The 24,588-nt window shown below is 56.6% G+C and overlaps 1 protein-coding gene across 3 annotated transcripts in view; it reads left to right on the forward strand.

The window, feature by feature from the left end:
* KCNIP3 (potassium voltage-gated channel interacting protein 3) overlaps positions 1 to 24,588 on the forward strand; it is a 67,193-nt gene continuing 42,605 nt past the window's right edge. Inside the window, exons 1-3 of one of the 3 annotated variants that reach the window (XM_080683809.1) lie at positions 767 to 801; positions 7,667 to 7,733; positions 12,516 to 12,681. In XM_080683809.1, the coding sequence (XP_080539935.1) occupies positions 7,674 to 7,733; positions 12,516 to 12,681 (226 nt within the window). In that variant the 5' untranslated portion in view covers positions 767 to 801; positions 7,667 to 7,673. Of the gene's footprint in view, positions 53 to 688; positions 802 to 7,666; positions 7,734 to 12,515; positions 12,682 to 24,588 lie in introns of those variants that run through there. The other 2 variants (XM_080683810.1, XM_080683812.1) reach the window with 2 other exon arrangements.

Below are 24,588 nucleotides of genomic sequence, written 5' to 3' on the forward strand. Positions count from 1 at the left end.
CCCTGGAGGGACAGGCTACCTGGGAGGGCTCTCACATGGCGAGGCCCCAGAGGTAAAAAAAGGGGTAATTAAGTGGTGGCAGGTGAAAGAGGTGACAGGACCCTGTGTGTGACCTGCATGATGTGGCCCTGGTAGCTGTCACCATCTCCGGGTGGTGAGCCTACATCTGTGAGGCCATTTCGGACCTGGCACTCCACAATGATGTCCCCACAGGGAGGAGGGCAGCTGAGGGGACACCAGGGTCTTGACTACAATGCATGGCCTGAGGTCCTCTCTGGTCCCTCCACAAGGCGTGAGGAGGGGACAGCAGGGACAGGCGGGCTGCCCCTCACTTGGGCAGGAACTCAAGCCAGAGCTCCCCTCCCCCCAGCCTGCCCCCCCCTCACTGTATCCCAGTCTCCCCTAACCAAAGTGGAGAAGCAGAGAAAGTGTGTTAGAGAAAGGGGGTGGCACAGAGAAGACCCCTGGTGACAGCGATGGAGGGGAGACCCAGAGAGCCAGACCGGCAGGACTTCCACTGGCTCAGAGGGCAGGGTTAGGACATTTATCCATTTATTCAGAGTGGGACAGTGCTGCCTGGGCAGAGGGTGGGGTTGAGAGAGAGAGAGAGAGAGGGAGAGAGGGGTGGAGCCCGTAGAAGCAGACAGGCAGGGAGGGGTGGGCAGGGGGCGGGCAAGAAGCTGCCAGTCCAAGCAAACATGAGGCAGCTGCCAGCCCTGCCCTGCAGTCCTGATCTCCTGGGCTGTGAGGAGGGGAGGCTGGCAACAGTTTCCTTCAGCGCCCAGGATGCAGCGCGCCAAGGTAGGCTGTGGCGGGGCTGGGGGCTTGTGGGCCGGGGGCTGCCTCTGACCACCCAGGAGCCTTGCTGTTCCTCCCTTTTTGAGCTCATCCCTTGCTGTCCCCTATAGGATCGCTTTGGGAAAAATAAGTGTTGGGGTGTCCTGGCTGGGAGGCTAGATTCCCAGGGTCCCATTTGGGTGGGAGACAGTTTTTAGGTGTTTGTGGAACAGAAGCTGGACAGAGGAGAACCTGGGGTCAGCCATGTGCCTGGTCCTGCTCTGTGAGTTCCCTAGGCCTGGCACCATAGCCCTTATAGCCGCGCTGGGAGGGAGTGTCTTATGCTCGAGGGCTGGCCAATGAATGCACCTTTTAATGATTCAAGTAATGAATGAATGCCTACTTCCTAAAGGGCTATGGGATCCCTAACAAGGATACATGCTAATCTCACTCTGGGGGCTGATGGGAGTTTGGAGAGAGAGAAAGCAAGGAAAATGCCGGGGTAGAGTTCAAGGTATGGTGACAGGGTAGTGGGAAGGATGAATAATCATTAAGTGAGGAAGAAGGAGGGAAAGGAACATAAGCTGACCCCCAGAATAGTTAACACTCAGAAAACGTCCTGAGGCCGTGTGAGCTGCGTGTGTGTGTGTGTGTGTGTGTGTGTGTGTGTGTGTGTGTGGCGCGCGGGGGTGGGGGGCGGGGCGGGGCTTCTCTCTGCGGCAGGAAGTGGCACCGAGAGTAGGTCTGTGTGCACCCCAAATAACAATGTTCTGATCAAGGCTGGTTGCATTTCCGTCTCGGGCAGAAGTCCAGAGCGGGGCAGTGGAGGGCGGGCATGGAGGTCCATGGTCAGCAGGGACGCAGGGGAGAGAGCTTGGCAGGTCTTTCTCCGCTGGTCCCAGACAGGGGCAGGAGGGTGCAGTGTGAAGTGAGCCACTGAGCAGTACCCCCTTTCTCCCCCCACCAGCTCCCCATCCCCGGCTAACATTCACAACATATGTACCCTGGCCTATCACAGCGCCCCGTATGCACCATTTGCCAGGAAACCTGGGGCCTGGAGAGGTAACGTGGCTGCACCTGTGGGCTGCTAACTTGGCTCTGCACCAGCCGATCTGGCCTCAGTCCCTCAGTCCCAGCCTTACACCAGCCGACTGCATGTCCTCGGGCAAGTTATGCAGCTCCTCTGTGCTGAGATCTCCTCACTTTCCTGGGGAAATATCATTGACCTCCTAGATGAGATCTTATACTAACCCTCTGAGCATGGCCCCCGGAGCACAGTGAGAGCTCCATGATGCTGGGAGGTATCAATGCTCCTGTTTTCTGGTGACTGAGTGGAGCCCAGAAAGGCCCGACAGTAGAATATGGTCAGTGAGCGGCTGGGGGGTGGGGCGGCTGGGTTAGTGAGATTTTCATCTGCCAGGCAGCACGTGGCAGGGAGCGGACGATTTACGTCCTGGCCCAGGTGGCAGTCACCAGAAGCCAGTTCTCCCCTCTCCTGCTCCAGGGCTCTGAGAGGGGAAGCGCCAGGTGTGTGTGTGTGTGTGTGTGTGTGTGTGTGTGTTCAAGCACGTGCCCATGCAGGTGTCTGCAGGGACTCATGACAAACCCAGCTCCTCCCTCATCAGCCACGCTGCCTGGCCCACATCTGTCTCTGTCCAGGGGCGGGTGGAGAACTGAGGATTCCAGAAGCCTCCTGTTCCAAACACTCAGGGCCGCACGACGCAACGCCCACCACCACTTCCTTCCATCTGTCCCAAGTGATGGAAATAGAGCAGGCGATGAGTGGGTGCTCAGTGAGCCAGCCTGCACTGCAGCACCCCGCTGGGTGAGGGCCAGGCAGCCCCCGTCTGAACAGGCCTGCGTGTCCCCTAGGGCAGCTCTCCTGGGAGGAGAGAGGCTGGGCTGGAGCCCGGAGCCTGTCCCTCTCACAGACCAGGCCCAGCATTTCCTGTCTGGAAGGAGAGGCTCTCTAAACCTGAGCTGTGCTTTCAAATGGACTGAGGGACTTTAAGAAACAGAGCAGTGCAGGCAAGCACTGCAGCGCTCAGGTAGGCAGGTGTGGGCATGCCAGCCACTTCTGATGTGCCGCTAACTGAGCAGGGAGGCTGGGTTGCCTGCCAAACACCACGGGGCCATGGGCTTGGAACTGGGTGGCCAGGCCCTCTCTCAGAAGGATGAAGAATAGTGCTAATCACTCCTTCTGGGGGCTTTGTGTATGTCAGCTCAGTTAACCTTTCCCACAGTCCTATGTGGGCACATTATCATCCCCATTCACCGATGAGGAAACTGAGGCTCAGCTGGGTCAGGTCCTTTGTCTAAGGTCACCCGGCCAGGAGGCGAGGGCCCAGAGTTCAAGTCCCTGCTCAGCTGACCAAGACCTCTTCCCACTGCTCTTGGCTGTCTGAAGTAACAGTAACCAGCCTGAAACTACCCCCACCCCCTCCTAAGTGTGTCTTCTGAACCAGCATCTGCTGGTCTGAAGCTGTTCATGCTGCTTTGCATCCATACATGTCTGTAGACATTCGGGAGACGTCGGCCATGCCTTTGACATAGGTGCTTACTCACATGACATCAGCTCTGGGAATGGAGCCTGGGTATTGTAACTCAGGTGGACCAGGGCCCCCCATGGCCTCCAGCTATGCACCCCATCCCCAAAGCAGCCTTTGCCTGCAGGTGGCCTCTGCCAAGTCTGCTCTGGGCCACTCTTGGGGGTTCTCAGAACAGCTGATGAGAACCATAGACTGAACTGGCTGTTCAAAGGTCTTGCCTTGGTTCACCCCCAATGCCTGACCAGATGGCCCCCACAGGATAAGGCTGTGTCCACTGGGCAGGGGGCTGTGAACTGTGGGACTTGACCTTTCAAGGGACCTGTGGGGAGTGGGGAGCCATGAGGTGGGATGTCGGGCCCAGGTTCGTGCTTTGTCGAAGGTGATCTGGCCTGGAGGTGTGGTGAAGACTCTCAGGGGATGGTGCTCCTGGGGCAGAGTCTGTACCGGATTCCAGGGGAGCTGGAAGGCATGAGGGTTTGCTTCCTACATCTCCGTGGTGACCTTTCAGCTACTGAGGAGTCACCATGACCCCCCATCACTACCCACATCTGCAGCAGATCCTAAACACTGGCACACAAGTATTTCTGCCACCTATCCCACTGCCTGGGTCTGGCTCAGCCCCCCTTTCTCCCTGGGCAGGAGCAGCCCCCCAAATTGGCCTCCTGCCTCACTGTCCTCCAACCTTCCTTCACACTCCACCAGGCCCCCTTTCTGAAACAACTCTGCCTGACCCTGGCTGGGACTGGGGTGGGAGAGAGGAGCCGGGGGCAGTATTGGCCAATAGAAACAGTGTGAGCCATAGGTGCCACTTCAAATGTTTACGTGGGTACATAAAGGACATTTTTTAAAGAGTGAAATTATTTTTAATAATACATTTTATTTAACCCTATGTAAATATTATCATTTCAATGTGCAATCAATATAAAAATTACTCATGAGCCATTTTGCACGCTAGTAAGTGAAGGTTTGAAATCCAGTGCGTGTTTACACTGAGGGCAAATCTAGAGTTGGACCAGCCACATTCCAAGTGCTTGGGAGCCACAGGTGGCCAATGGCCACTGTGGGGGACAGAGCCTGGCCACGTTCAGTGGGCCTCTTGGCCTCTAAGTTTCTACCTGTTTGTCCTCTGCCTTTACCAATTTTGTTTTATCTGTGCTATTGTTTTTTCTTTAAATTAACTCACATTTTAAGCTTTAACAAGTGATTCTAAAAGGGAGTCTTTAAATCATTGTAAATGGAGTGCTGGTAGCAGTTGCTGAAGTAGGTGTCGACGGAGCATACATGAATCAGGAGGCCTCGGCTGGAAATAAATGATGAGGATTCATTCAAGGGTCTTCCGGTTTATAAACCAGAAACACAACTAGGCAATGCCTAAGTGTCCTGAAGAAGTAAGAAAAGCTAAGAGTTCTTATAGAAAAAAACTGACATTTTTGAGAAGAATCAGTCCTGCCTTCCTAGCTTCTGGGTTGGTCTAAGACCGTGGTCGGCAAACTGCGGCTCGCGAGCCACATGCGGCTCTTTGGCCCCTTGAGTGTGGCTCTTACACAAAATACCACGGCCTGGGCGAGTCTATTTTGAAGAAGTGATGTTAGAAGAAGTTTAAGTTTTAAAAATCTGGCTCTCAAAAGAAATTTCAATCGTCGTACTGTTGATATTTGGCTCTGTTGACTAATGAGTTTGCCGACCACTGGTCTAGGAGATAATCTTTAAGGTGGTTGGTGGTCTAGATGGTCATGGTAGGCTGTTGGATATGTGAACATTCTTTTCTAAGTCCTTCAGGGGGTGATCAGAGGGTTATCTGTAGTATTTATATAGTATTTATATATATATGTAATCTCCAGGCCAAAGTGGAGAGTTCAAAAATTCAAGTTCCCAGGTTACTTAAAGCAAGAGTATAATCATTTCCTCACGTCCCGGTCTACTTGATTTTAGTAATTTAGCAGCTTGACTACAATGAGTCTATTTTATTTCTTCACTCTTTCCTCAAAAGTAACCATAGCAACATCACCAAAATGAAAACAATAACCCATCGGTATGTTGCCTGCGGAAGATATTTTTTCCATTGCTTTTGTAAAAGAGGGGGACCATCGGGAGTTAGAGGGGTGCTAAGCCATCTCTTGTGCCAGGCAGAGGTAGCTCCTGGGTGCCCAATGGCAGAGCTCTTCTTCCTGGAGCAGTGACGTCCGGGCAGGCCCCCTTGGACACACCCGAAGTTGAGCAGGTTGGGCCGAGTTCTCACTGACCTTGAGTGGGTTAGAGCGCAGCACAGGGCCAGGGGGAGCTTGGTAAGAGGATATGAAAAAGAAACTAGGGCAGGGTGTGGACTTCAGTTGGTTGATTTGGAGGAGGGTCTAAGTGACCTCGAGAGATTGGTGTGTGCATGAAATAAGGCACATTGTAGGTGCATCGCCATGTGGCATCCTGTCTGTCCCTCCCCTACTCCTCATGGGCAGGGGACTTGGAAGGACTGAGATCTGCCCCTGGTCCTCTTGGCCAGGCAGGAGCTGGAAGTCTTGGGGCTCTGGGGTGAGTGTTAGGACCTGGCCCTGCCCACCTGCAGCCTCTGCCCAGAAGGAACCTTGTAGACCTCAGAGGAGGCAGCAGGTGCCCAGTGCCAGCCTAGGGCCATTTCTGGGATCTGGACCAGAATGCCCCCACTGCCAGATGTGCAACGGGGGACTCAGCATGACCCGAGGGCCCAGATCGTCTGGCTTCATTGGTCTCTGTCACTTAACTTGGGCCATCCCCTGAGGCCCATGGAAGATGGAAGCTCTGTCCCCTGTTGCAACAACACTGACAAGTGATGGGGGAGGGAAGGTAAATTATGGAGAGTATCATGGGACTTGAATCCAATCATTAGTTAATATTTATTGAGGGCTTTGTGTGTGGTTGTATTTTTTAATACTCTTCTGTGTGTGAGTGTAAGAGAGTAATTCTGACTTGAAACTTGAGATAATTGTAGATCTTCATGCAGTTGTAAGAATAATACAGAGAGATTCTGCCCTGACGGTAGCATCTTGTGAAACTGTAGTGCAAAGGTCACAGCGGACATGACGGTGGTGCAGTCCACCAGTCTCACCTGGCCTTCCTAGTTTTACATGTGCTCATTCGTGTGTGTGTGTGTGTGTGTGTGTGTGTGTATGCGCGTGCGTGCGTGTGTGTGTGTGTGTGTGTGTGCTTAGTGTTTGCGATTCTATGTACTTATGTAGTTTTGTGTTTCCACCACCGCAGTCACAACACAGCGCAGGTCCATCACAGCATCTCATGAACTGCCCTTGTATAGCCGCACCTCCTTCCTGCCGTCTCTGCCCCATTATTAACCCCTGGCCCACTAATCTGTTGCAGTGCTAAAATGTTGTCATTCTATATAAATAGAATTGTACAGTATGTGTTCTTTTGGGGTTGGCTTTTTTCATTCAGGATCATTTCCTAGAGATTCATCCAGTTTATTGTTTGCAACAAGAGTCCATTCCTTTTTTTATTGTTGTTAATCCTCACCTGAGGATATTTTTCCCTTTGCTTTTCAGATACAGTGGAAAGGAAGGAAGGAAGAGGGAGAGAGAGAGAGAGAGAGAGAGAGAGAGATCTGAGAGACACATCAATTGGTTGCATCCTACACATGCCCTGATGGGGGGCAGAGAGTGAACTGTAACCCAGGTACGTGTACCCTTGACTGGGAATCAAACCCATGACCCTTCAGTGTGCAGGCCAACGCTCTAAGCACCGAGAACACCGGCCAGGGTAATAGTCCAATCCTTTTGATCGCTGCCTAGTACTTCATGGTGTCACCCAAAAAAGCACACCTCGGGCCTGTCTAGTTTGGGACTATTGCAGGTGAAGCTGCCGAGGACACTTGCGTGCAGGCTTTTGTTTGATGGTATAAATGCTCAAGGGCGCAATGGCTGGGTTGGACGACAGTTGCATATCTGCTTTTTAAAAATATATATTTTATTGATATTTTACAGAGAGGAAGGGAGAGAGATAGAGAGTTAGAAACATCGATGAAAGAGAAACATCGATCAGCTGCCTCCTGCACACCCCCTACTGGGGATGTGCCCGCAACCAAGGTACATGCCCTTGACCAGAATCGAACCTGAGACCCATCAGTCCATAGGCCAACACTCTATCCACTGAGCCAAACCAGTTAGGGCACATATTTGCTTTTTTAAGAAGCCACCAACTGTTCTCCAGAATGGCTAACGCATTACCTCCCGATCAGGATCTGCATGCAGAGTGAGTGGCTTCTCTGCATCGTTCAGGAATTTGGTGCTGTCACTACTTCTTAGCCATTCCGAGAGGTGTGAGTGACATCTCATGACAGCTTTCGTTTGCATCCCCAGGTGGCTGATGGTGTTGAACATCTTTTCATGTGCTTCTTGGCCACCTGGGCATCCTCCTCGGGGAAAGGTCTGTGCGTGGCTTTGCCATCTTCTCACAGATACTCTGTTCTTTTACTGTTGGGTTTCGAAAGGGAGGGCCTCTTGAGTGCTGGGTGCTTTATGGGGAAGAGAAATTCACACAACAGGCCAGGGCCAGCCCTCAGAGCTGACATAGGCAGGGGAAGTGGGAAACAGACAGAAAGTGCATCAGAAAACAAATACATAAGATAAATTCTAATGCCATATATGCTGTAAGGCACTGTACGTGCTGAGACTGAGCCTGCATGAAGGAGGGCAAGCTGAGGGTGAGGGGAACTCTTACTACCTGACCTGAAGGAGGCCTGAGAGAGAGAAGGGGTCAGCCTTGAGAGTCCGGGGGATAAAGTGTGCAGGTGGAGGGGGAAAGTGTGCAGGTGGAAGGGAATGTGCAGGTGGAGGGGGAAAGTGTGCAGGTGGAGGAGGGAATGTGCAGGTGGGGTGGGGAATGTGCAGGTGGAGGGGGAAAGTATGCAGGTGGAGGAGGGAATGTGCAGGTGGAGGAGGGAATGTGCAGGTGGAGGGGGGAATGTGCAGGTGGAGGAGGGAATGTGCAGGTGGAGGAGGGAATGTGCAGGTGGAGGGGGAAATGTGCAGGTGGAGGGGGAAAGTGTGCAGGTGGAGGAGGGAATGTGCAGGTGGGGGTGGGGAATGTGCAGGTGGAGGGGGAAAGTATGCAGGTGGAGGAGGGATTGTGCAGGTGGAGGGGGGAATGTGCAGGTGAAGGAGGAAATGTGCAGGTGGGGGTGGGGAATGTGCAGGTGGAGGGGGAAAGTGTGCAGGTGGAGGAGGGAATGTGCAGGTGGGGGTGGGGAATGTGCAGGTGGAGGGGGAAAGTATGCAGGTGGAGGAGGGAATGTGCAGGTGGAGGAGGGAATGTGCAGGTGGAGGGGGGAATGTGCAGGTGGAGGAGGGAATGTGCAGGTGGAGGGGGGAATGTGCAGGTGGAGGGGGGAATGTGCAGGTGAAGGAGGAAATGTGCAGGTGGAGGAGGGAATGTGCAGGTGGAAGGGAATGTGCAGGTGGAGGGGGGAATGCGCAGGTGGAGGGGGGAATGCGCAGGTGGAGGGGGGAATGCGCAGATGGAGGGAGGAATGCGCAGGTGGGGGGAATGCACAGGTGGAGGGGAGAATGCGCAGGGGGAGGGAGGAATGTGCAGGTGGAGGGGGGAATGTGAAGGTTGGGGGAATGCGCAGGTGGAGGGGGAAAGTGTGCAGGTGGAGGAGGGAATGTGCAGGTGGGGGTGGGGAATGTGCAGGTGGAGGGGGAAAGTATGCAGGTGGAGGAGGGAATGTGCAGGTGGAGGAGGGAATGTGCAGGTGGAGGGGGGAATGTGCAGGTGGAGGAGGGAATGTGCAGGTGGAGGAGGGAATGTGCAGGTGGAGGAGGGAATGTGCAGGTGGAGGAGGGATTGTGCAGGTGGAGGGGGGAATGTGCAGGTGGAGGAGGGAATGCGCAGGTGGAGGGGGGAATGTGCAGGTGAAGGAGGAAATGTGCAGGTGGAGGAGGGAATGTGCAGGTGGAAGGGAATGTGCAGGTGGAGGGGGGAATGCGCAGGTGGAGGGGGGAATGCGCAGGTGGAGGGGGGAATGCGCAGATGGAGGGAGGAATGCGCAGGTGGGGGGAATGCACAGGTGGAGGGGGGAATGCGCAGGGGGAGGGAGGAATGTGCAGGTGGAGGGGGGAATGTGAAGGTTGGGGGAATGCGCAGGTGGAGGAGGGAATGTGCAGGTGGAGGAGGGAATGTGCAGGTGGAGGAGGGAATGTGCAGGTGGAGGGAGGAATGTGCAGGTGGAGGGGGAATGTGAAGGTTGGGGGAATGTGCAGGTGGAGGGGGGAATGCGCAGGTGGAGGGAGGAATGTGCAGGTGGAGGGAGGAATGTGCAGGTGGGGGTGGGGAATGTGCAGGTGGAGTGAGGAATGTGCAGGTGGGGGGGAATGTGCAGGTGGGGGGGAATGTGCAGGTGGAGGAGGGAATGTGCGGGGGCGGGGTGGGGAATGCGCAGGTGGAGGGGAAGTGTGCAGGTGAAGGACAGCAGGCTGTGCTGGGCATGTGAAGAGCAGGGTGAGGTGGTGGCAGGCAGATGAGATGAGGCAACCAGGGTCAGGCAGGGCTAGATTGAAGTGGGGCTTTGCAGGTTGGACCAGGTCATTGGGGTTTTATCTGAAATGCCCCTGGGTGTGCTAAGCAGGAGTGAGGGGGGATTTGATTCTTGGGGCGGGGGGTCTCCTCACTGACCCAGCTGTCCTAGACTGTTACCTCCCAGCACAGAGGCCCAGTGGGGTGAGAGGGTGGTATGTCATCTCTCAGGGCCCCCTCCCTTTGCCCCAGAGCTTCCCAACCCAGGGGAGGAAGCTGGAGTGGCTATAACAGTCCCTGACAGCCCAGCCAGACCCTCTCCCAGACAGACAAGTGTCAAATATTCATGAGGATGAGAAGCCATCACTCCCCTGCCCTCCCCCAAGGTCTGATGGGCCTAGTCCGCAGGACTCAACCCCTCCTGTCGGCTGTGTGGCCCTGCCCCAGCTCAGCCACTGTGGGCCCCTCATTCCTACTGTAAGGACCCCCCTTCATAGGAGTGGCTCACAGGGGCCCGGGCCCTCAGTCATGTGGAGGACCTGGGCCAGGGCTCCTGCCATCCGCCTCCCTGGACCCTGCTCAGGGAGAACACACCGGGGCTCCTAGCCTGGGAGCACAGCGGAGCCTTGTGAGCAGGGACTCTGCCGTGACTAGGGGCTGGGGAAGCCCTTCTCCATTTTCCAGGCCTCTCAGCGGGCCTGGCCCCAGGAGAGCCGAGCGGCTCGTGGCCAAGACCGCATGAGTGTGGAACCAGGAGGCCATGAGCGGTGTGGCCCTGAAATGCAAGTCTCCACTGGGACTTCTTTCCTTATTTTTAAAATGGGGGGTGGCATTGCTGACCTCTGGGTTGTCATGACGATGAGATGACAGGAAGGGAGGTCTTGGCCGGCCGTGGAGCCTCCAGGCTTTCCAGGGGGAACGAAGCCAGGGCCCCCGCTGGTCTCTCCCGTCAGCTCAGGCCTGGGCTGCAGAAGGAGTACCAGGGCCAGGGGTGCCAGCCCTGTCCTGAGAAGGGGTCCTGTCCAAGGCTCTGAGGCCACCTCAGTTTCTCCCTCTGACGTTCTCCACTAACCCAGAGCCCTCAGCAGAAATTCATGCGGCAACGAAGCAGCAGCTGCCTGTCTCCTCTCACCCCACCCTGGGACCAAAATAAAGACTTTATTCATCAAAGCCATTTCTCTCCTGATAAGATCATTAATAATGGAGAAGACAGCCCCAGCCAGTTTGGCTCAGTGGATAGAGTGTCAGCCTGTCGAGCACAGGGTCCTGGGTTGGATTCCGGTCAAGGGCACGTACCTCGGTTGCAGGCTCCTCCCCAGCCTGAGTGCAGGAGGCAACCAGTAGATGTGTTTCTGTCACATCAATATTTCTCTCTGTCTTTCCCTCTCTCTTCCACTCTCTCTAAAAATCAATGGAGAAATATTCTCTGGTGAGGATTTAAAAATAAAAATAAATAATGGAGAAGATGCCCCCCTGGAGGGTGTGTGTGCATGTATGTATGTGAGTGCATGTGTGTATATGTGATTATGTGTTCATGTATAGGTGTGTGGAGGGGCCTCCCTCAGCATCCCTGGCATCCTGGGACCCTGTCTCCCCTGCTTGCTCCCTCTTTATGTGCCATCAGGATGGCAAGGTTGCTGCAGCTCTGGGCACCACTTCCCCTGCCTTCTTGCCAGGGTGAGCCTTGGAGGAGGAGAGGAATGTGGGGGTGTTACCAAGGAGGGTGTGTGGTGGGAAGTGGCTTGGTAGGCTGATGACTATGAGAGGGGCATCTGGCAGCTGGCACCAGGCTGGGGAATGCCCCAACAGTCAGGATTAGGGGTTTGGAAATGGACCTGGTGGCCACTTCACCAGCTACTGACCAGGAAGCCCAATTCCTCCCAAAATGTGTTTGAGCCTCATGGGGGTCCTCCCAGCTTTGCTGTGTGACCCGGTGCAGATCCACTGCCCTCTCTGGGCTTCAATCAAGGGAGAGGTTGTGATCTCTAAGGGACTGTCCAGTTCTGACAACCAGACCCATGCCTGGGCGGGAGTTTGATGAGCAAGTCTAGCCCTCATCTCCCTCCTTCCAGGGACCCCATCGTGTGCCAGACCAGGGTGCAGAGTGGGGAGCCCACAGGCCCTGCCCTCGACCCGGAGTTCCACTGCACGTAAGGGCAGACCCAGTCCCTCAGCCCAGAAGCTGGGGAACCCTCATGGCTGGGTCCTAAAGCATGAGCAGGGCTCCCTGGCCCTGAGAGGAAGGCTTTCCACAGCCGGTGAGCAGCACAGCCGGGTGGGAAAGAGTGGTGTGTTCATAGCCAGGCTGGTGCGGCTGGAGGAGAGTGTGTGTGGGAGGCTCATGGCCTCGATGGTCATTCTCCACCCACTCCTCTGTCCTGGGGCACTGGGCTGCTCTCCTAGTGGACACTGTCTGTGCCTGCAACATGCCCTCGCCATGCAGACCAAGGGCTCCTGCACAGAGAGGTAGGCTGGTGAGCCACTGGGCAGGAGATGGCCGGTGCAAGAGGGAATGGGCCCCTGCAACTCTCTGGCCGGGACTGGGGGCTCCTGGCATGCAACCCTGGAAGACAAGTCCCTGGATGGAGTTAAGGACGGAATGGCCTTGCCCAGGAAAGTGGGGGAGCCTGGAGCAATCTGGTGGTCACCTTCATGAGCAAGGGCTCAGGACCCCTCTGCCTGTTCCTGCTGCAGGAGATGATGAAGGTGTCCGATGGCAGCCTCCTGGGGGACCCTGAGCACACACCACTAAGCAAGAAGCAGGGTGTCAAGTGGCAGAGGCCGAGGCTCACCCGCCAGGCCTTGATGCGGTGCTGCCTGGTCAAGTGGATCCTGTCCAGCGCTGCCCCACAGGGCTCAGGTAGGGCTGGGGTGGGGCTGGGGATCTGATCAGAGCTCTGTCCTGTCTGGGGGCTCAGATCCCCCTGGGGGCCCAACCCAGGCCACACCACCTCTGTCTCCATCAGAGACGTTTTCATTCATTCGCGCCCACCCTCATTCATCCATGCAGGCCACTGAGCTCAAGGCAGGGCCTCTGAAGGTGGAGACAGAGGGTTGGGACCATGCTGAGGCGCTAATGGGGTAGCTGGTGGGGTAGAGCCCAGTTTCAGAGGCTGACAGGCTGGGCTTGCTGCACCCACCTTACCTGCTGGGTAACCTGGGGCCGGAACTCATCCTTTCTAAGTCCTCTGTTGCCCGGCCAGTGTGGCTCAGTGGTTGAGCATTGACACATGAACAGGAGGCCATGGTTCAATTCCTGGTCAGGGCACATGCCAGGGTTGTGGGCTTAATCCGCAGTTGAGGGGCGTGCAGGAGGCAGCCGATCAATGATTCTCTCTTGTTTCTATCTCTCTCTCCCTCTCCCTTCCTCTCTGAAATCAATAAAAATATATTTAAAAAGGGGGGCCTGATGCCCACCTGCAGGGCACATGAGAAGATGGGCAGCAATGTGTGCTGGGGTCTGGGAAGAGGGGCCCTCCCGAGTGCACGCAGGGCTGGTGCTGGCTCTTTGCCGGGCCTGCATTCTGGGTGTTTGTGAGGCATGGATAGAAGTGGCTGCCCTGTGATGGCCGTGGCAATATCTGGTGTTTGCTCTGTGTGACCTTGTGCAGCCCCCGTCTTCTCACACACATGCACAAACTATGCACTCACACCTGTGCACACCTACCATGCACACCTGTGCATACCAACCATGAACACCTGTGCATCTGCTACATGTGTGCACACCTGCTCACCATGCACATACACATATCATACACAGGTGACCATGCCACACGCAGGCACACACATAAATTAGGTGTGCATGAGACTCTGCACTCTGACTTTAAGGAAAAGGTGCAGATGTGGCTCTGACAGCTGTCTTGTTTGTTGTCCCAGACACTCTCTGATTTCCAGGGGCCTCAGTCCCCTTCGCTGGAGAATGGGCACGGCCGTGACCCCTTCCCCCAGCACGATGGGGTAGGAGTGAGGAGGGTAGGAGTGAGGAGGGGATCCAGCACAGAGGCTGGTAGCCAACTCCAGCCAGGCCTGTGTCCTTTACCTGAGAACCCACTCCCGGGGGCTCCCCCTCCACTCCAGCCCCACCTCTGCTTCCCCAGGAGCCCCTGCCTGTCTGCGCTGCTCTGTCACCCTGGCCTGACATTTGTTCTTGGCCTTCCCCACAATGGCCTCCCACGGGAGCTCTAAGGCACGTGAACACGTGTGTGGTCCATGTGCGGTCCATGTGCACTCCTCAACTTCTCGGGGCAGGTGAATAGATTTTTAAAGTGGCAGAAACATGAAGTCATTACAAGTTTATGCAAACAGCTCACCTGGGAAGCTCCCACATGATGCTGATCATGCTGCTGTCGGATAAACACTGGGCAGTCCCTGTGGAGAGCAGGGGAAGAGAGTATGGAACTCCTGACTGACAGGGCTCCTCCTCCCTCGCTAGAGGCTCCATTCTCCTCGCACCCCCCCCCCCCCACCATGGCTTTCCCTGGTGGCAGCACAAGATCCTCCCCTTCCTCCGGAGATCTTGAAGCCCCTAGGCTTGGCCTCAGTGTCTCCCTGTCGCTCCCTCCCTACTTCTCTCCATCCAGCACCCCACCCCGCCCCAGGCCTTTCTGTCTCCAGTTTTCGACTTTCAGGCTAGGCTGGGTGCGGTGCGCCACCCCTTCACTGGGGCTGTTAGCACACGGAGCGTGGGTGGACGTTGAGAAAGGCGAGCTGGGAGCAGGCTTGCTGTGTTTAAGGCCACAGTGAGGGAGCCGAGGGGACCACACCCACATATCCCACCTTCAGCTCGGGGTGGGCTCTGAGAGGGCAGGGCCTTTCACATTCAGCTGCTACTGAGCGATCTGGATGTGTCTGGAGGAGGAGGGGGGCAGGCCCAAGAGCCATCAACAGCTCTGGGTGGATGTGTTTACCAGGCAGCTCAGCTCGCCAGGCAGCACCGATCACTGTTGACTGAAAACTTGATTGGTGCTCAGGGAGGTCACATGACTCAGCAGGTTGCGTGGAGTGAGGGGCAGTGTGGGTTCTGATCTGGGACTTCTCCCTCTGCCCACCCTGACCCGTGTGTCCCGTGTCTTTTCTCTCGGGAGCTGAGGGAAGAGGGAGCTTCTGGGGTTTGTGTGGGCAGCACATGCTCATGCAGGGGGCAGCGGAGACCATGCCTGCCTCCCCCATCCCACACGTCCCGTGTGTGTCCCAAGGACGGCACTGCTGGTCACATGGAGGGCAGTGTTGGCATCTGAAATGCCGAACTGAGCAGCCGGGGCCCTGCTCCTCAGGAGCTTCCTCAGGCTCTGGGCACAGGGAACAATGGGCACCATTCAGCACAGCTCCGTGGCACCAGCGGAAAGTGGCGGGCAGCGAGACACTGTGCCCCTGTTGTCAGGGTTTTTTCCATTCACAGAAGCCAGTCAGAGAGGCGGGTTTCTGGGGCAGCCAGAGCAGAAGCCCAGCCCAGGCCCGGGAAACCGCACTGTGTCACTGAGCTTGGGCCACCTCGGCCCAGAGCGGGTGGGACTCAGGGGCCAGAGTCCTGCGGGCCCAGGCTGACCAGCTGCCGCGGTGCCCTGCGTCAGTCCTGGGCTGCGAAGGGCCCTCTAGAATGGTTGTGCCCAGGAAAGGGGACACAGGGCAGGCACGGTGTCCCCCTCACCCTCACCCTCCCCAACACTGGGGGCCATCTCAGTGGCCCAGAGGCAGCGCCCCCCTGAGAAGCATTCTTCTTTGGGATCTGAAACCTCTAGTCCAGAGTCAACGGTATTGCAAGTGGAAAGCGGAAGGACTGTGCGTGGTTGGCCAGATGGTGTGAGGGCCACCGCTACCACTTCCCTCGGCCCCTGGACCCGTGTTCCTGGCCGGAGGAGGGAGCAGTACCAGCTTCCCACAGGACAGCCCCTGAGCCTCACCTCGCGCTGGTCTGGACCAGCTGACAGGGGCGCCTCCGCTGCTCTGTGAGGCTCTGGGCACTGGGGCAGGGTGAGGCCAGGGGTCTTGTAGGCCCTGGCCTTGGGCTACACTTTCTTGTTGTAAAATGAGTTGCTGATGAGAACAGTGATGTGCGGGACACTGTGATGGGCGGTGGTGCTGGCAGAAGCAGGGCGGGCAGGGAGGAAGGCCCGCCGGCAGACTGAGTGCCTAGGGAGAGACCCTGCCGGAGGGAAGGGATGCAGTATAGCTGGCCTGCCACCTGCTGGCCGGCTGGGCACTCGACAGCAGCTGCGGCCAGCCCAGCCCAGCGAGGGACCTAAGGAGCTTTGGTCCGCGGCAGCCAGGAAGACAGGCGGATGACCAGCAGACAGGCCATCCTGCCCACCTGACCCGGGGCCGCCTCAGGCCCTTCAGAGAGCGGCGCAAGAGACTGGCATTCTCACACCGCCTGGTTGCCACTCCTCCAACCTTGTTTCCTCCCCTCCCCTGGCCCTTGAACAAGTGGTTGGCAACTGCCCAGGACATTGTAATCTGTATCCCAGGCCACCTCTCCTGCCAGGCCACGTGGGCCAGCAGACATGTTAAACATGCTGCCCGCCAGGGCGATGTCCCTTCTCCATGTCCCTCCCCGAGTGGGCCGTCATGCCAACTTAGAGTTGGTGCCAGTATTTCCTGCAGCTCTGTCTGTAAACGACATACGACCACATCTCCTCAAATGGTCTTAGGGACTCCCCAGAGCATCTGGGGTGTGGGTTGAGGGAAAGATGGCAATGCAGCTGTTTACCAGGGGGTGGGGGGCTGAGCCCCTCCATACACACCTGAGCCTTCTCGATGCCTCAACACTAAGCCCATACAGAGCACCTGTGCCTGACGACAGTGCCTTAGCGCCGAGGGAGAATTGATACGCGCTCCTGGTGGGCATTCCGGTCTGAGGGCCACCCAGCGGCCCACCGTCAGGCATCCCCTCTCCTTGAGAGCCCACCGTCAGGCATCCCCTCTCCTTGAGAGCCCAGTAAGAAGCCACTCGTTCTATGTCCAGAGAGAAGAGATCTTTGCCAAAGAAAGCCTGGCTTTGCTCAAAATCCTAGGATACCATGGAACGTTGCATGCCATGGACCGGGCATGCCATGGAAATGTGCTTGGTCCTCAGGCCCAGGGCAGAGCAACCTCAGCTGGCTCTCAGGAAGCAGCCCGGAGCTGCCACTAACTGTGGTGCGTCAGAAAGCCCATCGAACACTGCACTTCCTCACACGTAAGAGAAACCCGAGTGACAGTGACTTCACTTAGAGGCCAGCAGCTCCTCTTTGAGAATCTGGGCTGGCAGTGGCAGGCAGCACTTTAGCAGCTTCAGGAGTCAAGGTCTTTGGGTTTTCCTGCCCTTTCCCTCCGTCGCAAGGTCGTTGCTTTGGCTCCAGCCACCATGGCTTTGCTCCAGGCGAGAGGAAGGGGAGAGCGGGGAAAGGGAAGTGGTGGTGCCCACCTCAGGAAGGCAGCGCCTGCAGACACTCCTGGAGGACTCGTTCTACATGGCACTGGCAGGACAGAGGTGCCCCGGCTGCGAGGAAGGCAGGGAGTGGCAGTTTTTAAGCTGGGCACGTGTCCACCTCCAACAAAATCTGAGTTGTGTCATTGAAAAAGCAGAGGAGGATGGATACTGCTGTGGCATTCTCTGCCAGCCGTGCCTCCGAGGGTCATGGCGACAGAAAGCACCGGTGCCCAGAGGCCCTGAGCAAGCTGCCTGCACACACTAGGTTCTCAATAACTGTGGGGACAGGGGGTGGTCGGTCAGCAGTTCCTCCTTCAGGCACATACTTGGTTTTTCCTATCCTCCTCATCAGAGGAACCCCTGCCTGTCTCCCCATTTTGTAGAGGCACCAGCAGGGCTGGGGAATGGGGTCAGTGAGCAGAGGCCAGGTCCACCCATCCCCCAGCCCTGCCCAGGGTCCCTGGCCCCTGAGCCTCCAGCAGGGGCTGGGCAGGAGCAGGGCTGCTCCTTCTGGAGCAGAGAAGCCTTGGGACCTGGATGAGGCTCCTTTGCAGTGAGATTACACCCTCAGCCAAAATTCACACCAGCGGCACCTCCTCATTGGTGTGGGGAGCTCAGGAGCGAGGCCCACCCCCTCCCAGCCCAGGCAGCTGCAGGAGTCCTTCCACCTCCAGGAAGTGGGCTCCAGGGTCCTGAAGAGCCAGAGCCAGGCTCAGGGAAGGGGCCTGGCCGGCCCTGGGTGGGAGTGGGGATCCCTGGCTGAGGGCTGAGGAAGGCCCAGAGAGCAGGAGGGGTGGACAGGCTGAGACCCACAGGAGAGACGTTGAGACAGACCAGAGTGGGGGAGAGAGAGAGCATTCTGGAAGAAAGGCTCTGGGTGTTCAGTTGGGGAGAGGCAGGCAGAGGACGGACAGAGCTGGCAGGGTGGCAGAGTGAGGGCTAGGGCAGGAGAGGGGCCTCTGGGACCAGGTCAGGCCCAAGGCTGGCAGGGTGCAGAGAGGCCCCTGGACCGGCCTCGGGGAGGGGGTGGGTGCCCCAAGGCTGCAGAAGGGCCAGCATGGCTGCAAGAAGTTCCTGGGCAATGCCATCAGCTTCTTCTTCCGCTTCACCTCTGGGAACCTGGCTGGAGGTGAGGAGCGCTCAGCAGGGCAGGATGAGGTGCAGGAAGGGGCTCCGAAGGGCACCCACCTAGAACAGGGTGGATGGCTGGGGGCAATGGCCCTGCCCTGGGACCTGTGGGCCGTGAGTGCCACGCCAGGGCTCCCCTATTCATGGGCCTGGGGCGGGAAAGGAGGCAGGGAAGGGGGTTCCTTCTCTGGGGCCACAGACTCAGGCGCAGTCCGGGCAGGCAGGGAGCCACGGCCCCTGTGCACACTGACCCTATTGCCCTGTTCCTCCGCCTCCTCCCTCCCTGGGAAGCCCTCTCCCCGCCCATCGGAGACAGAGGTGACAAAGGGGGAGGTGTGCACAGACCAGCAGCAAGTGCTCAGTCAGTGCCAGCCATCTTGCAGCATCCATGAAAACCAGCTGCCCTGGGATTTCTGGCCGGGATCCAGGGGCGCCCCTGGAGACCGCGATCTCCAGCTCCCCTCCTGGGGAGAAGCCCAGTGTGGGAGGGATTCCTCTGCAGGCCAGACCCCCTTCCACAGGCCTCCTCTGCCCAAGTGTGTGCCGTGCCCAGGGCTGAGCAGGACCAGAAGGAGGGGAGGCCACGGCCCAGGAGGCAGCACGGGAAGAGGAACTCCTGTAAGGGGACCCCTGTTTCCTTGGCTGGATGCCCGGAGGGGGGTGCCAGGAGATTTGTACTCTGGAAGGGGAGACTCTAGCAACTTCCAGTCCTGTTGCTCTCCTCTTATTGGAAGGACTCAAAGGAAAGGAAGCTACAGAAACCACACAATTCCCTGGAGAGATACCAAGCAGAGCCCTAACACAGAAAGATGTCAGTGTAGCCCTAACTGGTTTGGCTCAGTGGATAGAGCGTCGGCCTGCAGACTGAAGGGTCTCAAGTTCGATTCCGGTCAAGGGCATGTATCTTGGTTGTGGGCACATCCCCAGTAGGGGGTGTGCAGGAGGCAGCTGATCGATGTTTCTCTCCCATCGATGCTTCTAACTCTCTATGTCTCTCCCTTCCTCTCTGTAAAAAATCAATAAAATATATTTTTTAAAAAATTAAAAAAAAAAGAAAAATGTCAGTGTAGACAGGCGACGTGTTGGCTTCTTGGCCAAAGCTAACAGCCGCTTATGCGGCCCAAAGTTGCTCACAGCTGCCGGGGTCCATGTGTCAACGCTGAGCAGGGCTGGGCTGGGAAAGCCTGGCCTTTGTCCCTGCGCCAGGGTGGGGCCTAGTCCCCCAGCTTGTGCCTGGGGAGCCATGGCCACCTGCCCCTTCCTGAGAGCCTTGCCCAGAGCCTGGTGCACCAATACCTGTCAGTATTTGAATGCTAATGAGTAACATCCTATATAATAAAAGAGTAATATGCAAATTAACATCACTCCACTACACCCACCAGCCACGCCCACTAGCCAATCAGGAGGGAATATGCAAATAAACCCAACCAAGATGGATATGGCCACAGAGAGCAGGAGGGAGGCTTGGGTTTCCCTGGCAATGGAGGAAGCCAAGCTTTCCGCCTGCCCTTGCCGGCCGAGGCCTCCACTCAAGGCTACAAAGTTTCAATTATAGAAGATACATAAATCCCAGATACCAGGGCCTCCGCTTGGGTCGCCGGGGGGCATGGTCAGCCTGCAAACCACCACAGGCCCCTCACCCAGGCCGCCCCACGCCCCAAGGGAACCCCCACCCTGATCTGGGACACCCTTCAGGGCAAACCAGCCGGCCTCCACCCATGCACCAGGCCTCTATCCTATCTAATCCTATCTAATAAAAGAATGATATGCAAATTGGCCATCACTCCAACACACAAGATGGCTGCCCCCATGTGGTCAAAAATGACTGCCCCTATGTGGACACAAGATGGCCGCCACAAGATGGCCAGCAGGGGAGGGCAGTTGGGAAGGACCAGGCCTGCAGGGGAGGGCAGTTAGGGGTGACCAGGCCGGCAGAGGAGGGAAGTTGGGGGCAACCAGGCCTGCAGGGAAGGGCAGTTGGGGGGGACCCAGGCCTGCAGGGGAGAGCAGTTGGGGGAGACCAGGCCTGCAGGGGAGGGCAGTTAGGGGTGACCAGGCCTGCAGGGGAGGGCAGTTAGGGATGACCAAGGCCTGCAGGGGAGGGCAGTTAGGGGAAAACAGGCTGGCAGGGGAGCAGTTAGGCATGGATCAGGCTGGCAGGGGAGTGGTTAGGGGGTGATCAGGCTGGCAAGCAGAAGCTATTAGGGGCAATCAGGAAGGCAGGCAGGTGAGCAGTTGGGAGCCAGCAATCCTGGATTGTGAGAGGGATGTCTGACTGCCCGTTTAGGCTCGATCCTACCTGGATCGGGCCAAAACGGGCAGTCGGACATCCCTCAAGGGGTCCCAGATTGGAGAGGGTGCAGGCTGGGCTGAGGGACACCCCCCACCCCTTGCATGAATTTCATGCACCGGGCCTCTAGTGTAAAGAATAAAAACATAACCAACCACCTCAAAATCCATGGAACAGTAATGGTTTAAAATACTCAAAAGCAATAGAAATCTCTATGAATAAGAAGACAGAGTTCCGACAGAATGAGGTTGGCTGAGGGGGTCCAATGGCGGTGTGAGTCTGAGGCAGGGGTGTGACCTCCGGGCCCATTGTGGGGGAACTCGGGCTGCAGGGCACAGGAGCCCAGGGTTGCCTGGGGCTTGGCAGCGACAGCCATGCTGACTGCCATCTCAGTAACGGGGGGTCTTTGCTTCTGGTAGCTTCGGGCTCAGTTATGAACAGTGTTTCCTGCCTGATATACTTGCAGCCTGGGCGGCGGGGGGTGGGGCCCTTTCTCTCGTCCCCCTCTACCTGTCTCTCCGTCTCAGTCCAACTCTGAAGGGAGGGATGATACTGCAGGTCCCTCACCGACAAAACACAGGCATGGGCTTGCTGGCCCTCCTCTGGGCTCCTTCCAGCCCTGGGGAATGGGGGACGCTGGCTCTGGGATGGCAGTACGGTGGGTGGGGAGGAGCCCCTGGGAGCGGGGAGCCAGGGGGCTGATAGCAGGCTGAGTGTGAACCCTGAGATGCTGCTGAGAACAGACACTTGGCATCGAGGCAGGAACACGCAGAGGAAGCTTGGCTCTTGTCACCGTGACCCTTCAGTCCGCTCCGGGGAACTGGGGTTCCTGGGCTGTGGATGGAGTTCATGCAGACCCTGTGCTCACCTCCCAGGTCGGGGAGACTCAAGGACTCCTTTTGGTTCAACATCAGAGCTCCAGACCCCCGTTTACTTGGGGATCCCCTCCCCATGACTGTCCCAGGCTTAGGGTTGGAGAAGGAAGGCAGAGTGTGGGCAGGGCCCTGGGTGTCCCCATGCCCCTCAGTTTGGGGACCAGGCCAGTGCCACTTCCATCGGAGCACATGATGCCCCGTGGCCTTGTCCACGGTGAAGGCGGCCCCTCCGCAGGTCGTCTTTCAAAGAGGAGGATGGAACTCTGAAGGTGGATTCCCCTGTCTTCTTCCACAGGGTCTGAGGGAGCACTGCAGGAACGCCCTCTGCCTCCATCACCATCGCTGGGGATGTCCATGTCCCTCTTCTTACCCTGGTGGCCTCTGGCCAGTGTAGCCAGTGGCCATTACCCTGACCTCCTGGTATGGGTCAGACCCCCCTGGCCCTGTATCCCCTCAGCTGCAGGGACACGTGCCCAGATCCCCACAGGCTCCCCAGCAGCCGCTCAACTGGATGGGTGAGAGCAGGAGGTAAAACTCCCCAGCACACAGCTTGTCCCTCCAAAGAAGCCCTCCCTCCACCTCACAACCTTCCTCTTCTCTGCCCCTGGTGGGATGAGGAGGGGTGAGTCACAAAGTCCCTTTCCCAGGCCCTAAGGGTGTGACCTGCATAGCTGGTCTTGGCCATTGGGATCTCTGCCAAACTCAAGATGAAAAATCACACTTAACACCTGGAATCCACATCAAGACAGCCTGTCTTCTGGGCCATGCAGCCCATTCTGCCCAGGCCCCAGGCCCGGGGCTCCCAGGGAGGAAGCAGGCACAGGACAGAGGCAGGGAGGGGCCAGGAACCAGGAAAGGGGGCAGAGACTGAGGCGGCCGAGACCCAAGATTACAGACAAAGGTGGGCACAGCTGGCTTGATGTGTTAAAAATAGAATTCTCTTGCAAATAGACAGACTGTGTGTCAGTTTCTACTGAAGTCCTGGATGAGGGAAGAGCAGAATGGCAAAGCTGGTTCAAAAAGACACCCAGGGGGTTGCAGAGAGGGTGGAAAGAAAAGCACCGAGACCAGTGCTCAGTTAGAAACGAAACAGAAATCCAGGGCAGAGAAGCCCCACCCACGGGCTTATGCTCTCTGCTCAATGATCAGTTTCCAGGCTTGTAAGATGTCTGGCCTCATCAGTGGTGCGGCTCAGGTCTGTTCCCCTGCAGAGTCAGCTGTCACCCTGCCGGACCTGAAAGGTCACCCAATGCTCTTGGGGCTTTACTTTCAAAATTTAAAAACAATTTTTAAGAATCTCATCTTTGCCACTCATTGCTGTTAAAGGTAAACTGAGGCCTATTAAAATTGTCGAGTTTATTTGAGCAAACATCCATTTGAATCGGGTAATGCCAAAGCAAAGGTGTTAGGAGTGCTCCAGCAACAGGAGCCAGGGAGAGGACTGTATAGAGAAGATGTGGACACAAAGCAAGGGACGTATTTGATTGGCTGTAGCTCGAGCGGTTGTTACTGGGGAAAGCCTCATTGGCTGTTTGTGATGGGCTGTTCATAAATTTCATTTTCTTGGACTTGACTCTGGCTTAGGTTTTGGTTTGTTTGTGGAGGCTACCATGGCATTAGAGCCACCTCAGTCCGCGGCCTCCTTGTTTAAATACTTGAACAAAGCTCTGCACGAAGCAAACTTCTTCTAACCTCTCTGAGCCTCAGTTTTCTCATCTGTAAAATGGTCCTAAGAATAATGAGGTCATTATGAAGGTTGTTGCCAGATGCACATGAAAATCTCTGACTTTCACCTTCTCCACCTTCCACCTTGGCGGGTTCCTATATCGGCTTCCTTTATAATGGTGTGTGACTTTGGGCAAGATACTTGGTCTGTCTGAGCCTCCGTTTCCTCACCCATTAAGTGGATATAATGGAGGCTGGTTTTGAGGATTCTACCAGAGTCCATAAAGGACCAGGGCAGTGTTTTCCCTTGAAGTTTCAGTGGCAGAGCTGGAGGTAATGGGGACTTATTGTGACCCTGAGCAAGGGCTTCCTCCTTTCTTTTCCTTGACTGTGAAATTAGAGCTGGAGAGGGCAATCTTCAAGGTCAAGTATCATCTCTGAATTCTGTGACTTCTCCCCTCCCCACTCTTAACGGGTCACAGGGGCCTGGGAGCTTGGGAAGCGTTTGTGGCTCCTGGACCCTGGGGTGGGCAGGGCTTGCCTTTTGAACCTCTGCCCACTCCTGCCTCTTCCTGGCTTTTCCTTAGATGTTCTTTCCAAATCCTGAGAGACGCTGCCCTTCCACCTCTCAGAGCATCTCCCAAACCCTGCCCAGGGCTTTGCTAACAAGGTGAAGTTCATTAACATGAGCAGCTTGACATCCTGCCTTAGCGTTAGTGGGGAAGCTGGGGTTCTCCAGACAGATATAATGGGCTGCTATGGCCCCCACCCCTCCAGTGGCCTCTGCCCACACAGCCTCCCCCATTGCCTGCCTCCAAATGGCCAGATCAGAATGGGTAGGATAGGTGTAGACAGAGATGCAGACAGAGGTTCAGTGTGGAGGCTCAGTGGGCGTTGACTGGAAAGGTGGGTAAGGGGAGCCGCCAGAAAGGTGTTTGAGAGCCACCTGCCCAGACACTGGTCCCTTGGGCCCCATTGCCACCTTCCTGCCAAACTTGGTTCCCATGTGGGATGTGTGTGTGTGTGTGTGTGTGTGTGTGTGTGTGTGGTATTACTGTTGCTGTGGGGCCATCCCTGACCTCTGGCTTGGAGGGGGATTGGGGCTTTTTTAATGTGTGTATTTGGGGTGTAGGGGGACAGAAATAGCTTCCAGATACTCTGGAAGGGAAGAAATATCTTTGTGCCATGCTCAGGGCTGCTCAGGGAAAATCCAGAACTTGGTGACTGAGAGACTGGGGCTCGGGGCAGATACTCAGGCTGGCAAACCTGGTGCTCCTTGGCAGGGCCACCCCAGTCCTGTTGCCTCTCTCCCTCCCCACCTGCCAGCCAAAGGGTCTCTCTTGACAGGCATTCCCCCACCTTTCCACCAGGGGGCAGCAGGGACCAACACGTCTGCCACCG

This window comes from Plecotus auritus, assembly GCF_963455305.1.
Source record: "Plecotus auritus genome assembly, chromosome: 8".
Taxonomy (NCBI): Eukaryota; Metazoa; Chordata; class Mammalia; order Chiroptera; family Vespertilionidae; genus Plecotus; species Plecotus auritus.